Below are 21,558 nucleotides of genomic sequence, written 5' to 3' on the forward strand. Positions count from 1 at the left end.
GAGCCCTCTTAGCCTCAGACCCCAGAGGACAGCATCCAAGGTCATCTCAGGCAACTGGGCTAAGCATTCAGATGAAAGCAAAATACTGCAGATGCTGGAAATCTGAAACAAAAACAGAAAATGCAGGAAAAACTCAGCAGGTCTGACAGCATCTGTGGAGAGAGAAACAGAGTTAAAGTTTCGAGTCCGCATGACCCTTTCGGGTCAGACCTGTTGAGTTTTTGCAGCATCTTCTGTTTTTGTTTGGGCAAAGCACTCAGCAGGTTGCCTCCACCTCAGCTGAAGATGTCAGGGTTGCACCAAGGTGGAGAGGTAGAAAATGTAGGAGTCACTTGGAGGAGTCTCTTCCTGAGAGTGAGGTACAGCATGTGAATACCATTATGCACAGTAAAGCACCAGGTCGTTTTAAGGAATGCTCAGTCGAGATTGCCGGCATCTCAGCATCACTTCTCATCGATGTTGGTGTGAAAGTATATATATTGGAGATAAACCTTTTTGATAGGCTTATTTTCAAACTTGAAGACTCCACTGCAGAACACACTAACGTGATTGATTAAACTGACTGCACACAATGGTAGCCCTCCTTAATTACTGCAATTGGGAGATTAAGGGGTACTGTCATGTTCCTCACATGGGCACATCAATTCTACCAGTTTCACAAAATTTGAGACAGCTGCCATTTGCAATCCATGCCAGAGTGTCACAGAAGCTGAAAAGCCTAGTAACACATAGCATCATCGTTGTGGATCTCAAACCTAACCACCGCACAATGCAAAAATGGCAAATTTAGCGTTGACCTTAAGGCAGTCAACAAAGCTATCATTCCAGGCAAGTATCCACTTCCTACAATCCAAGAATTATCAGCATCATTTCAAGACTCCACAGTCTTCTCGAAGCTCGATATATGTGACGGAGCTATCTCCTGATACCATTAGTAGTGCAAAGCCGATATTTTGCAGCTTCTGTTACTCACAAAGGTGTGTTTCAGCACTGAAAAATGTCCTATAGACAAAGCTTAGCACCTTGTGCATTTCAGAAATCATCCTTTCAGTCTTGTCAGGCATTGAGTGGATGCTCAACCTACTTGATGATGTCATTGTATTCTCATTTGTCTCTTCCATGGACAACCAATGGTGCTCACTTGACTTGAACAACACGACTTGATGCTCAACAAGTGCACATTCGCACAATCCGAGATTGACTTTCTAGGGTACAGAGTGACAGCAGCTGCAGCAAAGTATCCATACAACGTCACAGACGTCCACGCACTTCTGATCTGAAATGTCTAATGTGAAAAAAGTTGGCATCTTTCCTTGGTGCTACCAAGTTTTATCACAAATTAGTTCCTAAGAACACAGAGCTGCTTCAAAAGCTACTGTGCAAACATGCACAATGGGAATGGTCAATTGCACAGAAAACAGCATTTGATACATTAAAGGTGAAGATAGCATCTCTGCCAACCCTCACCCATTTCAACCCAGAAGCAGAAACATACGTCACAAGATATGTCAGGAAATGCCATTGCAGTTGTACACAGTACATTGAAGAAGTGAACAAATCGCTCACACTCCACAGCCATTGTTGGAAACTGAACACAAATACTCTACTGGAGAGCAGGAAACACTAGTCTGCATCTATACATATAAATATTGGCACATGTATCTCTAGAGTAGAAAGTTCACTTTCTGCACTGATCACCAAGCTTTGACTAGATTGTTAACCCGTAGTCAGGTCATCGACCTTTAATCATCTACAGATGGTCAGATCATTTTCATCAGTATAAGTTCGAAGTTCGGTATCTTGCAGGTTCATGCAACCAAATGTTTTCTGTTTGTTGTTCGTTAACTGAATAGCAATTTCCAGCTATTCACTACAATAAATTCCATAACCACCACTTCTTCGGTCTTTGACATTTTAGACATGCTGTTTACAAAATGGGGCTTGCCGGAGACTGTCACTACAGACCATGGAGTGCAATTTATTTCCAATCAGTTCACAGAGTTTCAAGCAAGCTACAGAATTCACCACCATTTGACACCACAATACAACCTATAGTTGAGCGATGGTGTCAAACAGTTCAACAAGGTGATAAAGGACAGACTGAGAGCTAGTATGGTGGAGGAGAAAAAACGTTTGAATGATCCATTCATATCCTACTTCGCACATATCGATCCATCCCACACTGACTGAAAAGACATTAGACAAACTCACGATTGGTCATAACTTTCGCATGTCACTTGACTATACTTAAGACCATAAGACGTAGGAGCAGAAGTAGGCCATTTGGCCCATCGAGTCTGCTCCACCATTCAATGAGATCATGGCTGATCTGATAATCTTCAACTCCTGCCTTTTCCCCAGAATCCCTGATTCCCTTATTGATTAAAAATCTGTCTATTTCTCCCTTGATGACCAAACTTCTACAGCCCTCTGCAGTAAAGAATTCCGCAGGTTAGTTAACCTCCTCATCTGTTTTACTTACTCTGAGATTATGGCCTCTGGTCCTAGGAACTCCCATAAGGGGAAACAGCCTCTCAGCACCTACCCTGTCAAGCCCCCTAAGAATCTTATATGTTTCAATAAGGTTGCCTCTCATTCTTCTAAACTCCAATGAGTACAGGCCCAACCTACTCAACCTCTCCTCATAAGAAAATCCCTCCATACCTGGAATCAACCTAGTGAACCTTCTTTGGACTGCATCCAATGCCAGTATACCTTTCCTTAAATAAGGGGAACAAAATTGTTCACAGTATTCTAGGTGTGGTCTAACTAGTGCCCTGTATAGTTTTAACAATAGTTCCCTATATTATACTCCATTTCCTTTGAAATAAAGGCCAACATTCCATGCCTTTGCCTTCCCTATTACCTGTTGAATTTGTATGTTAGCTTTTTGGGATTCATGCACAAGGACTCCCAAATCCCTCTGTACTGCAGCCTTTAGCAGTCTTTCTCCATTTAAATAATGTTCAGCTCCTCTATTCTTCCTGCCAAAGTGCATAACCTCACATTTTCCCACATTATATTCTATCTGCCACTTTTTTGCCCATTCACTTAACCTGTCTATATCCCTCTGTAGACTTAAGCCATCACCGCTATCCAACAAGAATGTCAGAGCAAAGGCACAAGAAAGTACAAAGCAACAATGTAAAGCTGAAGTGTAAAAAAACAGGTGTAAAGGAACCACGGTTTGGAGTTGAAGATTGGGTTTGCGTCAGGCGGCCAAATCGCGAGCACAAACTTGCATCATCTCTATCAGGACCAAAGTAGATCAAACGGTTGTGCAAGGCCAATGCTTATCTTTTGGATGCGAGATGCTTAATAGCGAGCAGACCAGGATATTTTAAGGACAGTGATTATGAGGATACATTTCCTTTTCCAATGAGCGACTGCGATATTGATCATCTGCTTCATTGAGCTGATCACGCAGAACCACAACCTCAAATTTGTAGATCTCAGTGCTGTCATCTGAGATCTTCATATCTCAAAGACTGTTTCTGTACTTAGAGAAAATGAACAAGCTGAACTCTAAGAAATGACTCAATATTTTAAATTAAGTCAGCATAAACACTAAAGGTTTATAGTTTTGTAAGAGGGAAAGAGTGTAGTTTCAATTGTTCTGTATTTGATTATGTGTGTCTGTTGACTCCTTACTGTGTATGATTAGTTAAACCTAGACGTGGTCACTTAGGGAGAAGGGGATTGAACTGATGCTGCAAGCATGAGAGCAGACATTTTAAAGCATTGTAAATAAAACACCTCCTGCAGACATAAAACCTGAAGTATATCATCTCTGCACATTGCCCAGGCACAAAATACAACAACAGCTATGTCCCTAGGTTGCCACCACTCTGTTACTGGAACAACAAGCCATCACACTGCACCCTCCCTCAGATGCTTTTGACCTTTCCTTCATTACCCACGATCCTCTCTCCAACACCCTAGCCCTGCTTCTGTGGTCCTCGAGACACCCACCATCACCCTTGATAATGTCTGTCAACCTAGAGCTGCTCGCCCCTCACCCCTCACCATCGAGCTGCCCCCTCCCCAGCACCCTGGATCTGCCAACTGTCATCCTCGATCTTCCTTCTATCATACTTGACCTGCCCTCAGTTAGCCTAGACCCTCCCAGCCTCACCATTGACCTGCCCTCAATTACCCTTGATCTCCCCAATTTTATGCTTGAGCTGCCTTGGGAGAGATTGACTGCAGAGGGAAGGTCAATCTCACTACCCCTGCCCCTCACAACCCAACCTCGCTTCCTCAGGCAACCATGCTCTGACTTCCCTGGACAGCTGCTCTCCTCCTTTCCATGGACAGTTGTGTCCCGATTCCCCCTAGACAATTGCCATCTGAGCTCAGCCTCCTCTCCCCTGGTCCAACAAGGTGCCCATACAAGAAAAACAGCTCCTACTAACTACAAATCCACCAGGAAGACAACCTCGCCTGCTGCATGCCACCTGTAACCAGTCGTGAACCTGAAGGCATGTGATTCTCATTTGTTGCTGACTTAATCACAAAAGTGCAATTTAAATTTAATCTGATGACTGTTATGGACAGGGTGAGGGAGAACTGCTGAAATCCCATTCCCTTGCTAACTGTCCATAATCAGTAAGTTTCTGAGAGGAAGATGTGTGTGTTTTTTTAACCCCCAAGGCCAAAGTATAACGCCCGTTGGGCAGGTGCGCACCCAACCTGACTGAGAGTAAAATGACGCATGATGACGTCGGGTGAGCGTCCCGCAATATTTCAGTCGGCGGACACACGCCAGAGTCAGCAGCGCACCTGCCGACAATTAAAAGGCCTATTGAGGCCATTAAAGTTATACTTAAAAGAAATTTTTCGCTGTCTGTCCAACCTTACGGTTGACGGGCAGGCAAAAAGGCCAGGGGGCCTTGGTTTTTTTAAGAAATCTCATCCACAGGCGGGATGAGGTTTCCAAACAGCAAATAAAAATAAAATAAAAATTTTAACATTTCATTAATCACATGTGACAGGGTCACATGAGGGGACATGTTTTATAACATTTTTAAAATCATTATTTTTAATGTTTTAAACACTTCATCTCCCCGAGGCAGCTCTGTGCCTCAGGGAGCTTTTCCAGCCCGCACCTGCGCTCATGCACAAACTTGCACACTTGCTTGCCTCCCCCCCAACACAGGCAGCACAGAGCGTTTCCATGTGCATTTCACGCTGGGCGAGCCTTAATAGGCAAACCAGTGTGAAATCGTGGTCCGGCCCTGATCACGAGCAGTGATCAGCTTCCCGACCACCCCTGCCAAGCCCGCCTGACGAGGGAAAAATCCTCCCCCAAGTGTGTGCACCATTTGAATAACCAGCAGCACAGCTTTTTGTGGGTTTAAAGAAGATTGTTTATTTACGCAGTCACCCTGAAATCTAATGCTACGGCACTCACACACAGTCACATACACAAACACTCCAGGAAAGCACAGTTGACAAGAATAGTGCACTTTTACAGGTTATAAGCAAAAAGAACAGTTCATAATTCACATGATTGTCTTGTTGTAGAAAACACGTGTTGCAGGCCTGATGAAGGCATCATCTTCACTTCTGCAGGTTAGTTTTGGTAAACTCAGCAGCCAAAGATGTATATCAAAGTTGTTTCAGGATTCTCTTGAAGAGATGGACTTTCTACAGTTTGTTAAAAGCAAAAAACTGAGGATGCTGGAAATCCAAAACAAAAATAAAAATATCTGGAAAAACTCAGCAGGTCTGGCAGCATCTGCGGAGAGGAACACAGTTAACGTTTCGAGTCCGTATGACTCTTCAACCGAACTAAGTAAAAATAGAAGAGAGGTGAAATATAAGCTGGTTTAAGGGGGGGGAGGTGGGACAAGTCCCCCCTTAAACCAGCTTATATTTCACCTCTCTTCTATTTTTACTTAGTTCGGCTGAAGAGTCATACGGACTCGAAACGTTAACTGTGTTCCTCTCCGCAGATGCTGCCAGACCTGCTGAGTTTTTCCAGGTATTTTTATTTTTGTTTCTGGAGTTCATGTCAGTTGCTTGTATCTGGAGGTAAGTTTGCTGTATTGGTGGACTCAAAAAGGAATAGGCGTGGAGAACCTGCGAGGTTACAGCCTCTGATTCTTTTTAGGCATGGGTGTTGCGGTGTTACTGCCTTTACTGCTGTTGCTGCCAAGCTTTATTTTTTATAGTCAGCATTTTAAAGATTACAAATGAATGAACATGGTTGTCTTAATGTGACTCATCACAATTGTAGTTCTTTTTCCAAATACAGTGGTGGTCTTGGGTTGAATAGACACATCCTGGTTTATTGTTTGTAGATATTTATCCTGAGGGGGTTAAGACAATCATCTTTGTTTGAAAAAAGACCCATTAAATTCAGAAATGTCTTCTGATGGACTCTAGGGGATACATGTAATTAACACCTTTTAGTTTGGAATGTCTGTCTGTCTTTAGGGCATAGCCAGATAGTGAGTCAGTTCTCGAATACCCAGATCAGATCATCTGACCTCTGGCAGCCATCATTTGCAGTGCATATTGTCCATTTTAAAAGAAAAGTAAATTCCAAAAGGTTCCACACTGAGTAAAGTTAATCTTTTTAAAGTTATGAATGATATGAACTGGGCATGACTCGATCATGTATTTTAATGAGACTGTGTGACATGCTAAGCATTAGAACAGGCTCCTGCCGTTTGCTGTCAGGAACCATGATCCACCTTTAATCTGCTGCCAACTTAATTCCCAACTTTCTTTCCAGCATCGGGAAGCTGACATTTAGCCTCCCACACAATGAAGTGCCTCTACCGCCTCATTTCCCGCTTCTGGGAGCTTCACTAGATTCTGCTCCATGTTTCAGTTTCCAGACTGAATTTAAAGCACCCCATAATATCAGATTCTGAACCTTGCACAGTCTTCCTCTCAGCAGGCTAAGTAGTTATCATTTGGGATGCAAGAACCAAACAAGTATTCTACAGCAGTACCATCCATAAATAAGTCAATTTCCCATCATTGACAAAGGTAGTTTTTGAAAACCACTAACAATGTTATTATATTGCAAAAAAGCAATTATTATTCATGCTGTCTTTTCATAATTACAGCAGTGACTAACACAGACCAGACCACAGAAATGAGTCTGCAAACCTGACGCTTTCCGTAATGAATTTAGAAATAGGTAATAAAGAGACAGCACTGTCACTTGGACAGTAGCCAGACTTCATTTTCTTGTAGAAATATGAGCTGTTGAATTTCTACATACACAAGACCATCTAACTTGAATCAGACTAGAGCAACAATTCCTGTTGATGCCGCTTTTACTGTTTAAAATGACAGTGCTGGGTTATTGTTGGAGCACAGGTATCTATTGATTACAATTGATTTTAATAGAAATGCCATATATTTGAAGACCTTGAAATTTAATATTTGGCTTTGACAATTTTGTAAGCTCAAATACACACTTATTATTTTAATTAATAATGCTCTATATTTATGGACAAGAGTATTTCCAATTCATGCCAGTGTACCATCAATCAATGAAGAAGAATTTCATTTGGTGGAGAATGTGCAACATGACACATCTGACACAAGCGGGAGAGATTTACTCAATTGCTGATTACGACTGGAGTGATTGGTAGCTCCAAGGATGTAAGAATAAGTGCTGAAAGATGGATCTCTTACCAATACTATGACTGATACCAAAAAGACCCACAATTTTCACTTAGTTTATGTTGGATGAGACAGACTTGAAGGTTAGTTGAAAAGAGTTTTGACAACATTGCAGCAGAGTGGTCTCGGGCACATTACGAGCCATCCTAATGCTAGAAAGCTCAGATGAACTAAATTATTATATAAAAGGACACTATACATTCTCCCATTGCTGCCAGGCTCCTCAAAGGATTTATGAATTACCTGAGAGCAGACAGGCATTGACAGCTGCTGTGTTGTCAAGGTGCTTTCAGTTGCTGAACTAGAATATACTGCCAGAAATTCTAGGCCAACACAATTCCAACATGACCATACAATCAAATATAAACCAACCATCACAGATGCTCCTCCATATCACCCCCACCATCTCCATGCAGGAAGCACATGCAGGAAGCACTTCAACACAGCTTCAACTGAGAAGTAAGGTACCAAGGGCATAGGGCTTATAGCATATTTGCAATGTAACTGGCACTAAATAAATGTGTCTTTTTCTTTCTCCTTTAGATGCACTACATTTACTACATAGAACTCACAGCACAAATAAAGATTGTTTAACCCAATTGCTCTATGCCTGTGTTTCTGTCCCACATGATCATTCTCCCATTCAACTGTAACTACATTAGCATACCCTTGTGTTCCTTTCTCCCTTTCCGGAGTCCTTACTTTGAGGCCCATGTGGCCCTATGATGTGAACAGAAAGGAAAATCGGTCTCACTAGCTTGCAGGCCCAATTTGCAGCACTCTTAATATTTCAATGAGCGATTTTTGGGCTGAGCACAGGGTCAAGTGTAAACGTTTTAGGGCAGCTGCCACACTGAATGTTGTGAGTTTGGGCAAAGCAAATTGCCTATAATAAAATAGACACATGAAAGTTGCACCTTAGTGAGTAATGTTGTGGAAAGTTCATGAATATATTTTCTTGGAGGCAAATATGTACTCAATGGGAAGACAAAACTGGTCAGTGACAGGAAGGGTTCTTTTTTATTCTTTCGTGGGATGTGGGCCTCACTGGCAAGGCCAGCATTTGTTGCCCATCCCTAATTGCCTTTGAGAAGGTGGTGGTGAGCCACTTTCTTGAACTGCTTGCAGTCTTTATGTCGCAGTTTGGTGCAACTGAGTGGTTTGCTAGGGCATTTCATTGTTAAAAGTCAGCTGCATGGCTGTGGGTCTGGAGTTACATGTAGGCCAGATCAGGTAAGGATGGCAGATTTCCTTCCCTAAAGGACATTAGTGAACCAGATGGGTTTTTATGACAATGATAGTTTCATGATCACCATTACTGAGGCTAGCTTTCAATTTCAGGTTATTAATTAATTGATGTTAACATTTAATTTAAATTCCACAATCTACCATGGTGGGATTTGAACCTATATTCCCAGAGCATTAGCCTGGGCACCTGGATTACCAGCCTAGTGACATTACCACTATGCCAACATCTCTCCCAATTACTGAAAGCTGTTCTCAGATGAAAAATTCTGCATCACTTTCCTTGCCTGAAAATTTATGGAGTGCTTCTCTTTCTTCTTCTACATTCATTAGGGTTGAGCGGTGAAACACTGATAACTTCCACAGGCTCCGTCCACAATGCAGACCAGGCTCTATTCCCTTTCATGTGTCTATTTTATAATAGGCATTTTGCCTTGCCCAAACTCACGACATTCAGTGTGGCAGCTGCCCTAAAAAGTTTACATTTGACCCTATGCTCAACCCAAAAATCGCTCATTGAAATATTAAGAGTGCTGCAAATTGGGCCTGCAAGCTAGTGAGCCCGATTTTCCTTTCTGTTTACATCATAGGGCCACATGGGCCTCAGAAAAATCAGGGCTCTGGAAAGGGCGAGGAAGCTGGAGGGAGGGGAAGCTTAGTCTGGGGCAGAGCCGCATAGTCGCAAGATTGGGAGTGGGCAAGAAAAAATGTATTCCGTGAATGTTAATAACAGCTTCACACTCATTGACATGGAACAGATTGTTATTTAGCATAGTCAGCTGAAGCATTGAAAGGGGGATTGGATCAGTTGCTGACTTAGCATGGGGATAGGGACATTGGGTGGAATATTACGGGCGGTGGGTAGGATGGTGGTGGAGGTGCAGATGGCCTGCCCCACAGCCATATTGTGCTGCCAATGGGCTAAATTGGGGCAGTGTAGGACCTCTGTCCCTCACTGGGGAGGAAGTACTGCCCTTGGGATCATCAGTCCCAGCAGTGCCAAAAGTGCATTAGTGGGCACTGCTGGGGCTGCAACCAGGGAACAAGAAGTAATTCCATGGATCCTAGAGACAGGCAAGTCTGAGGTCTTGGCAGGAAGGGGTTGGGCAGTTTAGGGAGGGGGCAGGTGGTGTATTTAATGGAGAAGTAGTAGGAAGAAAGGGGGGGTACTATTTTAGGGGGGCTGCACCCGATCTGCAAAAGGCACCCCCCCCACAAAGATAGTAGCCCCCTTTCTTCCCTTCCTTTAAAAAAGTATTTTAAAAAAGCAGCCTGCTCACTCCCACCCGACTGTCCACACCAACCGTTTTATTTATTTATTTATTTTTTTTTTGAGGAGCGCCAAGACAAATGATCACCAGCAGCTCCAAGAAACAAAAATTGTGCTTCCGAAATCTCTTGATATCGATTCCGCACGGATAAAGCGCAAGCGCCTCGTCCATGTGCCATTCACGTCAGAAACCCTTTTTATGGTGTGTCTGTGTATTATCAGGGTTAATTGGTTTGTTAACAAGCCCAATTGATCCTCAATTATTTATTTAACATGGCAGGCGAGTTACTGATTTTGGCATCCCCCCACCCCCTGTATTATGGGGGTAAGCTCTTTTCGTGCCCCCACCCCACCAAAAACATTTCAGTGGGGCCCATAAAATACAGCCCATAGTTTTGAACTGAAAAGAATGCAAATCACTGCCTTGTATTTGGAAACAGATCTTGTATAAATGAATGTGCATATCTAATTCCTTGCCCTTACAATTAATTTAGAGACACGTGATTAAATATTCTGGTAAATGCTGTCAAAGAATATTTGCTCACTTGTCCCGACTATAAACCTTTCTGAGGCGACAGGACTGATGCTAACAATCATCATAGTCAGCATAGTCAGGTTCTGCATAGTCAGGTTCTGCATAGTCAGGTTCTGCATAGTCAGTGTGAGAAGTTAGGTATCAAATTAAGAAGTAGAAACTCAAAGGTAATAATCTCTTGGATTATTAACTGAGCCACATGCAAATTGGTATAGGGCAAATAAGATTAGAGAGATGAATGTGTGGCTCAAAGACTGGTGTGGGAGAAGTGGGTTCCAGTTCGTGGGGCACTGGAGAAAGTGGGTGCTGTACCATTGGGACGGTCTACACCTGAACCATGCTTGGATGAGTGTCCTTGCGAATCGCATAACTAGGAAGTAGAGGAGTCTTTAAACTGAACAAAGTGGGTGGGTGGGTGGGGGGGGGTGCTGAGGGATCAAGTTTGGGTATATGTGGCAAATCAAGGGGTAGATTCGTAATAGTAATGTGGTAAATGAGGGCCATAGAATAGCAGGAAGGGACAGAGAGATAAAACCTAAGAATACACCAATAGTCAAGACTAGATGCTACAAAGCTAACAAAAAGACAAAACTAAAGGCTCTGTATTTGAATGCCCGTAGCATTCATAACAAAGTAGATGAATTGAAAATGCACACTGAAGCAAATGAATATGATCTGATAGCCATTACGGAGAGGTGAATGCAGGATGACAAGGATTGAGTCCTGAATATTGAGGGGTATATGACATTCAAGAAGAATAGGAAGCTAGGTAAAGGTGGAGGGGTAGAACTGTTGATCAAGGATGGCATTGGTGCAATAGTTAGAGATGACCTTATTTCAGGAGATCAGGATGTAAAATTGGTTTGGGTGGAGATGAGGAATAGTAGGGGAAAGAAGTCACTGGCAGGAGTGGTCTACAGGCCCCTTAACCGTAACCACAATGTAGGACAAAGTATACAAGAAGAAATATTAGGTACTTGTGATAAAGGGCCAGCAATAATAATGGGTGATTATAATCTACACAAACTGGAAAAATGAGATTGGCAGTAGTAGCCTGGATGAGGAGTTCATAGAATGCTTTCAAGGTTGTTTCTTAGAGCAGCACATTCCGGAACCAACCAGAAAGCAGGTTATATTAGATTTGGTATTGTGTAATGTGACAGGATTAATTAATGACCTCAGGGTAAAAGTACCCCTAGGTAGCAGCGACCACAATATGATTGAATTTTATATCCGGTTTGAAAGGGAGAAGAGTGAGTCTAAGACTAGTATTTTAAACGTAAATAAGGGCATCTACATGGGCATGAAAGCTGAGCTAGCTGAAGTGAACTGGGATACTAGGCTAGGGGATAGATCAATAAAGAAGTAGTGGCAGACATTTAAGGGGATATTTCAGAATACTCAGAATAAGTATATTCCTACTATAAAGAAAAATTCTAAGTGGAAGACCCACCATCCATAGTTAACTGAAGAAGTTAAGAAAAGCATCAAACTTAGGGAAAAAGCATATAACTGCGCAAAGATGAGTGGCAGGTAAGATGGTTGGTCAGAATATAAAGAATGGCAGAGAATGATGAAAAAGTTAATCAGGAGAAAGAAATTAGAATATGAGAGGAAGCTAGCTAGAAATGTAAAAACGGATAGCAAGGACAGAATTTTCGGGTCAGCGAGCGGGGGCAGGGCCTGCTCGTTGATGCATAAAATGATATGCGGTGACATCGGGCATGCGTCCCGATGTCACCACGCGTCATTCCAATCTTCAGTTCGGCGGGCACACACCAGAGTCAGCTGCGCACCCGCCAAACTGTCAAAGGCCTATTAAGGCCATTAATCAACTAATTGTCGCAGCTGTCAGGGCTGCCTGTCCAACCTTAAGGTTGGCGGCAGGCGAAGAGCCTAGGCGGCCTTCGCATTTTTCATGGAACCTCATCCACAAGCGGAATGAGGTTTCATGAAGGGTTTATTAATTTAATAAAATGTTTCATGTAAATTGATAAACAAGTCCTGCCTCATGTGACAATGTCACATGAGGGGACATGTCTGAATAATTTAATTTTTTAATTTATCACATTTTTATGACTTTTCTTAATCTCGCTGAGGCAGCTCCGTACCTCAGGGAGATTTCTGCGCTCTTTCGCACGCATGCGCGAAAGAGCGCAGGCCCCGATTCTCCTACCTCCCCCCACCCACACAGGTAGCGCTGAGCACTTCTGGGCGCGTGATACGCTGGGTGGATCTTAATTGGCCCACCCACATAAAATGGTAGCGAGCGGCAATCAGCTGCGCGCCCGCCTGCGCCCGCTCCAGCCCGCCTGACGGGGAGAAAATTCTCCCCTATGTTCTATTTGTTATTTCAGCCATTTCACTTCATATTTGATGTCCTACATATCATCATCATTTTATTTACCAATCACACTGTTCATTTTAGGACTTACACTATAACTTTAGTCCCAAAATCAAGAAAAATATATTGCTACTGCAGAACAAAAGATTTCAAACATTATGCAAAATCATTATTTCTCATCATATATTCTTTTCATGGCCAGGTCATGCATTGTTTGAATTATACATTCACCTGTCATAACTTGTATTTACAGAAAACTATAATATAGTAAGTGATAAAATCTCATAAAGCAGGAAGAATTCTGTTAATAGGAACGGAAACATTTTAAACATTAAGGATGTGGCAAATAGTGACACCAAATCTCTGTATAACAAAATGCAGATTAATCATAACAAACTTCCAGTGTCATAGTACATTTGGTAGCCCCTATCTGATCTTAAAGAAATGGGCCAGGATTTTACGGCATCGCCGCGGCGTGTCTCCCCCTCGCGGATGTGGCGAGCCATTTAAATCTCCATTCGGTTTGACAGGGCCATAATATCCTGCCAGGCGGGAGGGGCCGTAACATCCTGGGCATGAGAATTAAGGATGGCCAATGACCATGTTGGATCTAGTGTCAGGGATAACACTTTAGCGGAACAATAAATAAGACGTTAAAAGGACTCAAATAAATGTGAGTACTGTACTTACCACATTAACATTAAAGGCATAGAGAAGATCAAAAGGAAGTGCAGCTACTAAGTCGATGATAAACCATGTCGTTACATAATGAATATAAATAGATCGAGCTTCAAAAATAACTTGACCAGACTTGCTGACATATGTTGTTCGAAAATTCAAAACAATATCTGTTTGGCATAAAACAGTACAGTTAGTAAATTTGGATTAAGTTTGTGAAAATACAATACAAATATACAGGATTTTCTGACCATCATTGTAAACAAAATAATTTGCTGTAAATTCCACATAAATAAAACTATTACTTATTTGAAGTGGGTTACCACGTCTATTAAAATGTATTAACTATTTATATGCCATTACTTGCTCAATGTAAACACAAGGTTATCACAGATATGAACAAGTTGGTTGTATCTATGAATGGCAAAGTTTGAAACCCCTGATGCTTCGTGCAAGTTGTATAGTTTGAGAAAGGATTGTCATAAATTAACCATCACAAGAGAGGCAATATGACTTACCTCCACAACAAGATGCTAACAACCCGCTTATTTCATTATTTGGCCTATTAAGTTCTGTAGTAGCTCTGTTGTAGATAAGAAACTATAAATTACATATATAACAATGTGTAGAATGTTGTTTGAGATCTTCCAATCAATGTATGTGGTCTTCTGCTAATGACTGTAGTAAAGGCAAAGCAGTCGATATTTAAACAATACTCGGAATTTTTGTCCAATATTTTTCACTCATTACTGTTTTATTTAAGGTTATGGTATTTTAAATGGGGTATCTCATATGTATCTGTCAAGGCTATAATCATTAAGTTCCTTCATTTGTCAATGGAACATCTTCCCTGGAAAGAGATGTTGAAAATTATATTATGGAATGTATTGTATGATAGAAATTTATCGTTCAAATTTTTTTTAAGGCTTCAGTTTGACATTATCTTGAATCGCTGTTCACTCCACAGAGACAAAGCTCACTCTACAAGGTAGCCAACACTGAAGGATATAATGGGTTCTTATTTCAGGATGCACGTGAAAAATTTAAGACTAAAACAAGAGCAAAATATTGATTTTACTGGGAAGAATTCAACTTTCTATAAAGCATTTTACAGCCAGCCAGCCTTTAAATCGAGGTCAACAATTTTAGATCTTAGCCACCAATCCAATTTTCTTCCAGACAACAGATGCTGCTCCCTCCTCCAGGCCACCATATGAAATTTCCTCTACAGTAACCCCCTGCATTAGCCTGAGTGTTAACTTTGGCCACTTTTCCTCCTGTCTCCTCTGCACCAGATCCCCTATACCCTCTTCGGGCTAATTTTACCCACCAACCCACCTCTTTCTCCCTGACTCTATTCCCATTAAACTGCAGGGCACCAAAGTTCCCTTCCTGGCTCTCATATCAGCTGATATTGTTAATGGTTATCTCATCAGGTGTTTTCTCTCTCTCTCTCCTTTAAATCTGCCATCATCACCCCTCCTCCAAAAAAAAATCCTGACCTCTCCATTCTTGTAAGCTACTGCTGCATCTCCAACCTCCCTTTCCTCTCCAGAGTCTTTGTTCGTGCTGTCACCTCCCAAATCCATGCCCATGTTTCTTGGAACTCCATGTTTGAAATCAGGTTTCTGCCCCTGCCACAGTGCCGAAATATATACCAAAGTCACAAGCCGTCCTATGTGGCTGTGACAAAGGTAAACTTTCCATTATGGTCCATCTTGACCCATTTCCAGCCTCTTACACAGTTGACCACGTTATCCTTTTCTAACGCTTCTCCACCATTGTATAACTGAGTGGAACTGCTCTTAACTGGTTCCATCCTTATCTAATTACAGCCATAGAATCATCTGTAAAGGCTTCTCTTCCCACTCCCACACTGTTATCTCTGGTGTCCATCATGAATCCAATTGTGGCCCTCAGTGTCATCATCTAAAAAAAAGTGTCAGTTTCCACATTCATGTTGATGACACCCAGCTCTACCTCACCGCCACCTCTCTTGTTTCCTCCAATGTCTCTAAATGATCAGACTGCTTGTCCAATGTCCAGTAATGGATGAGCAGAAATTTCCTCCAAGCAAATATAGGGAAGACCGAAGCTATTAGCTTCGGTCCTTGCTACAAACTCCTGTCCCTAGCCATTGACTCCATTTCTATCCATGGCAACTGTCTGAGGCTGAAAAAGACTGTTTGAACGTTAACCTAAGATTAGCTTCCACCTAATATCCATGCCATCAATAAGACCACCTATTTCCACCTTGCAAACATTACCTGATGCTGCCCCTGCTTCAGCTCATCTGCTCTCGAAATCTTCATCATGGCTTTGGTACCTCTAGACTTGACTATTTCAACACACTCCTGACTGGTCTCCTACATTCCACTCTCCATAAACTTAATGTCATCCAAAACTCTGCTGCCTGTGTCCTAACTCACACGAGGTCCTGTTCATCCTGTCCACCCCTGTGCTCACTGATCTTAATTGATTAAACAGAAGCCAATGCCTCGATTTTAAAATTCTCATCCTCATTTTAAAACTCCTCCCTGGTTTTGATCCTTCTTTTCTCTCTATTCTCCTCCAGCCTCTGGGAACTCTGCGCTCCTCCAATTCTAGCTCTTTGAGCATCTTCGGTTTTATTTGCTCCACCATTGGTGGCTGTGCCTCCAGCTGCCAATACCCTTAGCCCTGGATTTTCCTCGTTAAACCTCTCAGTCTCTCCACATTGCTTTCCCCCTTTAAGAGGATCCTTCAAACCTCCCTCTTTAACCAGGTTTGTGCTCATCTGCCATAATATCTCCTATGTGGCTCAGCATCAAACTTTATTTAATGCTTTTGTGAAGCACATTGGGATGTTTTACCACATTATAGGTGATGTTATATAAATACAAGTTGTTGTTATTGGAGGATAGCTGTACCAGAGCCTTTGGGAATGGAGGTGGTGTGAGCTGGTCAATGGGGTAGGGATGTCTTCGGTAAATGGCCAGCAGGTTTGTCCGTGATCTACTTGGCTTTCTTCCACCACATTCCTGACACATGAGAACTCTCACCACTTTGCTGGATTTTTCATGTTTTCCTCCTCTTCTGCTAATCTGATACTCCCTTTTACAACTCCCCTGGACATATCTTTTGGCTCAATTTCCTCCTGTTATTGCCTTGTCAGTTAATCACCCCTACCTTCAAGTCTAGACATTTTCTTTCTGTTCCTTCTATGGCCTCTTTTTTCATTGGCTCTGTATTTGATTATAAGTGGTTCATCTTTAACATATACAATTTTGATAAAAGGCCATTGAGCTATAATGTTAACTTTGTTCCTCTCACATTGTTGCTGCCTGACCTGCAGTGTTCTGTTTGTGTTTGAAAAATTCAAGGAGTTCAAAGCAAAACGTCAGTCAGGCAGAACCAGTTTACAGAAAACAGACATTAGTGCAAATGGGTTTGAGATGACCAGTTTTCTTTGGGAAAGAGGAAAGATTAAGAGTTATGAAAAGATGAGAAGGTGGGAGGAGAATAATCGAAAGTTTGTATTTAAGGACAGAATTCTTGAGACCTGAGTCACAGAACTAATATTACATTGGGCAAATACAACTGAATGTATTTTACCCTAATTTTGTCATCTGCACTGGTAACTTGTTACCTCACCTCCCCCCAGTGTGTATCAGAATATCTTGGGCATATTGCTCACAATTTTCTAATGCAAATTCGTGGTGGATAACATAACTCCTCATCACATACCTAGTTCAATCAAAGTACAGAACAATTTAGTAGATAACTGCAGGTGACAGAAATAGAAATTGAATAGAAACCAAGATCGCTGACTCTAGTTTAACTTGCTCTGGCCCCTCATGAATTAAGAGAGACATTAGAATATTGGAATGTTACACTGATTGGCATAGAGTTTCCACTTTGGATGTAATCTGTGCAAATTGTGCTCAATTGTGCTAGCTTTCCGACGTGAATTTATGCTTCAAGTTTCTGCTCAAATGCATTTACACAATCACAAACATAATATTTTCCATGAAGCGCTGCATGTGGGCAGTGTTTTAGAACTTAATTTTTACCTCTTTCCCTTGCACTAAAGATATTCATTGATGTATTTAAGTGTTAACCTGGTGCAGTTTTATTAATTCAGCTGAAAATGGGTTTAATCACAAAAAAGAAGCATTGTTAATAAGATGTGTGACTGGTCCACATAGTTTTAAGTGACTCAAACTTTGGTTTCCCAGTCTGTGATCAGAACACTATCTTGTATTGGGTCAGAGGAATCAGTATTCTTCTCTAATGAATGAGTAACCCCATTTTAAACAGATGAAAATTACTTTATAAAATGATACAGAACCATTTATTGATTTCATTGGTGTACAGATTTTTAGTACATTAAATATTATGACTGTATTATTGAAAAGCTTTCAAAAGATGCCTTTTAGCTTCCCTGCACCTAAAAGAAGGCAGATCATGCTGATTAATTTGATCCAGGGATGTGGCTGTTTTGAGTTCAGGACTGACCTCCAGCATGATTTTCTGATACCAGCACAAAAGATTGTGGAAACCCAATTGATACAGGGTGCATCTTGAGCTTGAAATTCCTCAATCTTTCTGCTGTTTTGGTAAATTTTGGGTGAACCAGTGCAGCCTTGTAGAGGTTAATACCCAGAGACATTTAAATTCAACCTCCTTCAAAATGCTGTACAACAGCAAGGCATTGATTTGAACAAGCAGTTCTAAGTTGGTCTGTTCAGTTCAAGTGGATAAAATCACCAAAAGCTAGATAAGATTCAAAGCTGATAGTTACTTTCTTGTATCAACAACTGATCATAGGGCTAAGTAAGGTGAAATAGTGTCATGTATGAGAGTGCATGAGATTTTAAAATATAACTTTCCATTCATTCATAACATTGTAAAAGTGTGTATCTGGGTGCTGTTCTAAGTTCGTTAAGTGGATTCATGGAAGACATAACCATGGATCCTGAAATCAACAAGGGACTGGGTATAATTTGTTAGGTCAGCAAGATTCCTGGCATCGGTTATTTTTGAATAAAACTCCCTTGATCATTTTACCCTAAAATTACTAAAGCATATGTACTATAATAGGTAAATAACGCAAGGGCCTCTGTTAGCAAAACAAATAAAAACCCAAAAAGGAAAACTACAATTTTGGTGTTTATGTTGGAGAAATCAGCAGACACTGAGGTGTGATTTCGATCAGAGGATAGTTCTAAGTGACTCAAACTTTGGTTTCCCAGTCTGTGATCAGAACACTGCCTTGTATTGGGTCAGAGGAATCGGTATTCTTCTCTAAACACATGCCTGGTCATCTGTACTGTGACTAAACATTCAGGGTCATTTCAAAATTAATTCCACAGGCCAATGGGTAGTTTATGCCATCAAGAAAGGGAAAATCTGCACGTTTAGGATGATGAGGTATTAAAAAATGAATTGAGAACACATTCTAATGCTGGAATTTGAAAACTTGCTTGCATAATGAGCGAGATTCAGTACTCTATTATATTATAATATCCTTAATATGAATTGACCCTGTTTGGTTACGATTAATCATAAATACTTCATTAATTCGTAGTTAGTCAATACACAAGTAAATGCTGATTTCAAACCGAATGAGAGATCAATAACAGAATTGTCTGCTTACCTATGATAAATAGAATTTCCACTGAAATGTCACTAACTGTTGTGCTTCTTGCTGAAGGCAAATTTTCATCAATTCCAATAAAACAAACATTATATGGTACAGTCACAGCAACATAAAACGTTGCCAATAATATTAGCCAATCCCATAATGCTTTAAAAGTGCTGTAATGCAAAAGGATGAATTTTGATTTTTTTGCATCTGCAACTTTGTACTCTGGTAGTGCTGGTTGGTTTCTAAACACATTCTGTAGAGAAATAAGACAGTTACATTTAGTTATTTGGTAATACAGAACTTGAGTATTGCTGGGGAAAAAAGAAACATGCTGTCTAAGCTTTTCATCTTGTACTCATCAGGACAGATTGTAAGATTGCCAACAGTAAAGGGAACAGCAATTTATACTGCAGTGCCTCTACCAATCAGAGTCCACTTGCTGACCAATCAGCACTCTTTCCTCATGCAATATAAAGTGTTCCCTTTACTGTTGGTAATCTTGTGATCTGTCCTGATGAGTACAAGATGAAAAGCTTAAACAGCATGTCTCTTATTTCAGCAATATAGTTGCATTTGTTAAATATAAATTTTAGTGTACACTTAGCATACTGCAATTTGTTACTAATTTAATCAACTATTTCTATTTCCTCTACATAAAACAGTGTAATAAATTATCGACCTTCACATACATATAAATAATTTACCATAATTTATCACAAGTTCACTGATGAATTCTCTGAACTCTGACAGAAGGAAGCATAACTATTATATCAGCAACCAACAAATTATATTATACACAGTTGTAATGTGAAAAAGGTAACATTGTGAGCTGGGACATTATGGGGCTAAAATATCATGGCCTGTACATGTCTGTCATAACTCCAGCATTAAATAGGCTGGGGCACAGGTATGCTGGGAGAGGTATGGGAAACAGAAATGTCCCAGAATTGCTATACTCTACTAGACTTTCCAGCCTTTGCATCAGATATGGATCCTTAATGATGTGGCATACACTACCCATATGCAAATTAAATGACCTCTCACTGACCTTGCACATTTCAGCAGAGTCACCAGTAAAGATTTTCATCCTCCTGAAAGGGTAATTTTCATGGGCAGAATTTTGCCCTTGGTGGGGTTGCTCAGTGGGGGTAGGTGGGGGTGGTCAGGAAGCAGTTTTCCAACGTGATTTTACACAGGCGGGTCAATTAAGGCCCGCCCAACGTGATACGTGAGCAGCAATGCTGAGCACTGCCTGTGCGGGTGGTGGGGGGAGGAGGCCAAGCGGGCCTAGCATGAACTTCACGCATGCGTGCGAAAGAGCGCTCCAATCTCCCTGAGGCATGGAGCTGCCTCAGGGAGATGAAGCGCTGTTTAAAAAAACTAATGAAAAAAATAAAAATGTCGTAAAAAATGTCCCCTCATGTGACTCTGTCTCATGAGCAGAGACATGTTTTTAGTTCAAGAGTAAAATTATTATTTTATTTTTATTTACTTTAGGAAACTTCATCCCGCCCGGGGATGAGGTTTCCCAAAAAATGCAAAGGCCGCTTGGCGTTTTCACCTGCCCGCCGACTCTGGCACGTGCCCGCCAAACAAAGTATCATAGGACTACGCAATGACATCAGGATGCTCGCCAACATTATTTTATGCTCGACCAGGTCAGGTGTGAGCCCACCCGCTGAGGTCAATATTCTGCCCCATGCTCTGGTAGCAAGTCTCATCCACACAATTCAAATTTCAAACATGCGCTATGCATGATTTATCAAGCATTACCTTCAGGAATGGAACTGTAATATATTGTTGTATTATCTGTAACTATCTGTAAATAGCTAGTTCCTGGCTAAGTATGTCCTAATGTGCTATATGTAAGTGTTCTAGGGTCCACATTTCACAGCTGCACTAGAGACTGATGTGATGTGTACAGAACCAGTTGAATCTGGTCCTTTTTTGTACCAGACAGCATGACAAAATTAAACATAAAGAGTTTCTGATCTTTCCAAGATTAAAATGTGATTATTAATAACATCTTTGAACCAAAATGCAACAAGAACACATGACAGGGTGGCAGCAAGTGCCTGTGAGTAAACCTAAAGCATTTTAAATTAATTTAGTGCTGATTTGGAAAATCGAACAACATTACTGCCATAAGAGAAACTTATGAATTGTGTGAAAACAAAAAGTGAAATGTTGACCGACACAGCAATGAATGC

The 21,558-nt window shown here is 41.2% G+C and overlaps 1 protein-coding gene and 1 non-coding gene across 2 annotated transcripts in view; both read right to left on the minus strand.

The window, feature by feature from the left end:
- Positions 1-21,558, minus strand: part of kcnh8 (potassium voltage-gated channel, subfamily H (eag-related), member 8) — a 420,218-nt gene that overhangs the window by 207,151 nt on the left and 191,509 nt on the right. Inside the window, exons 5-6 of the mRNA XM_078538524.1 lie at positions 19,358-19,601; positions 13,732-13,889 (exon numbers count right to left, since the gene is read on the minus strand). Of these exons, the coding sequence (XP_078394650.1) occupies positions 13,732-13,889; positions 19,358-19,601 (402 nt within the window). The remainder of the gene's footprint in view (positions 1-13,731; positions 13,890-19,357; positions 19,602-21,558) is intronic.
- Positions 10,227-10,361, minus strand: LOC144679273 (U11 spliceosomal RNA). The gene has a single exon (XR_013576302.1). It is a non-coding gene; the product is annotated as a U11 spliceosomal RNA (small nuclear RNA).

The sequence above is a fragment of the Cetorhinus maximus genome, chromosome 3, assembly GCF_964194155.1.
Source record: "Cetorhinus maximus chromosome 3, sCetMax3.hap1.1, whole genome shotgun sequence".
Lineage (NCBI taxonomy): Eukaryota > Metazoa > Chordata > Chondrichthyes > Lamniformes > Cetorhinidae > Cetorhinus > Cetorhinus maximus.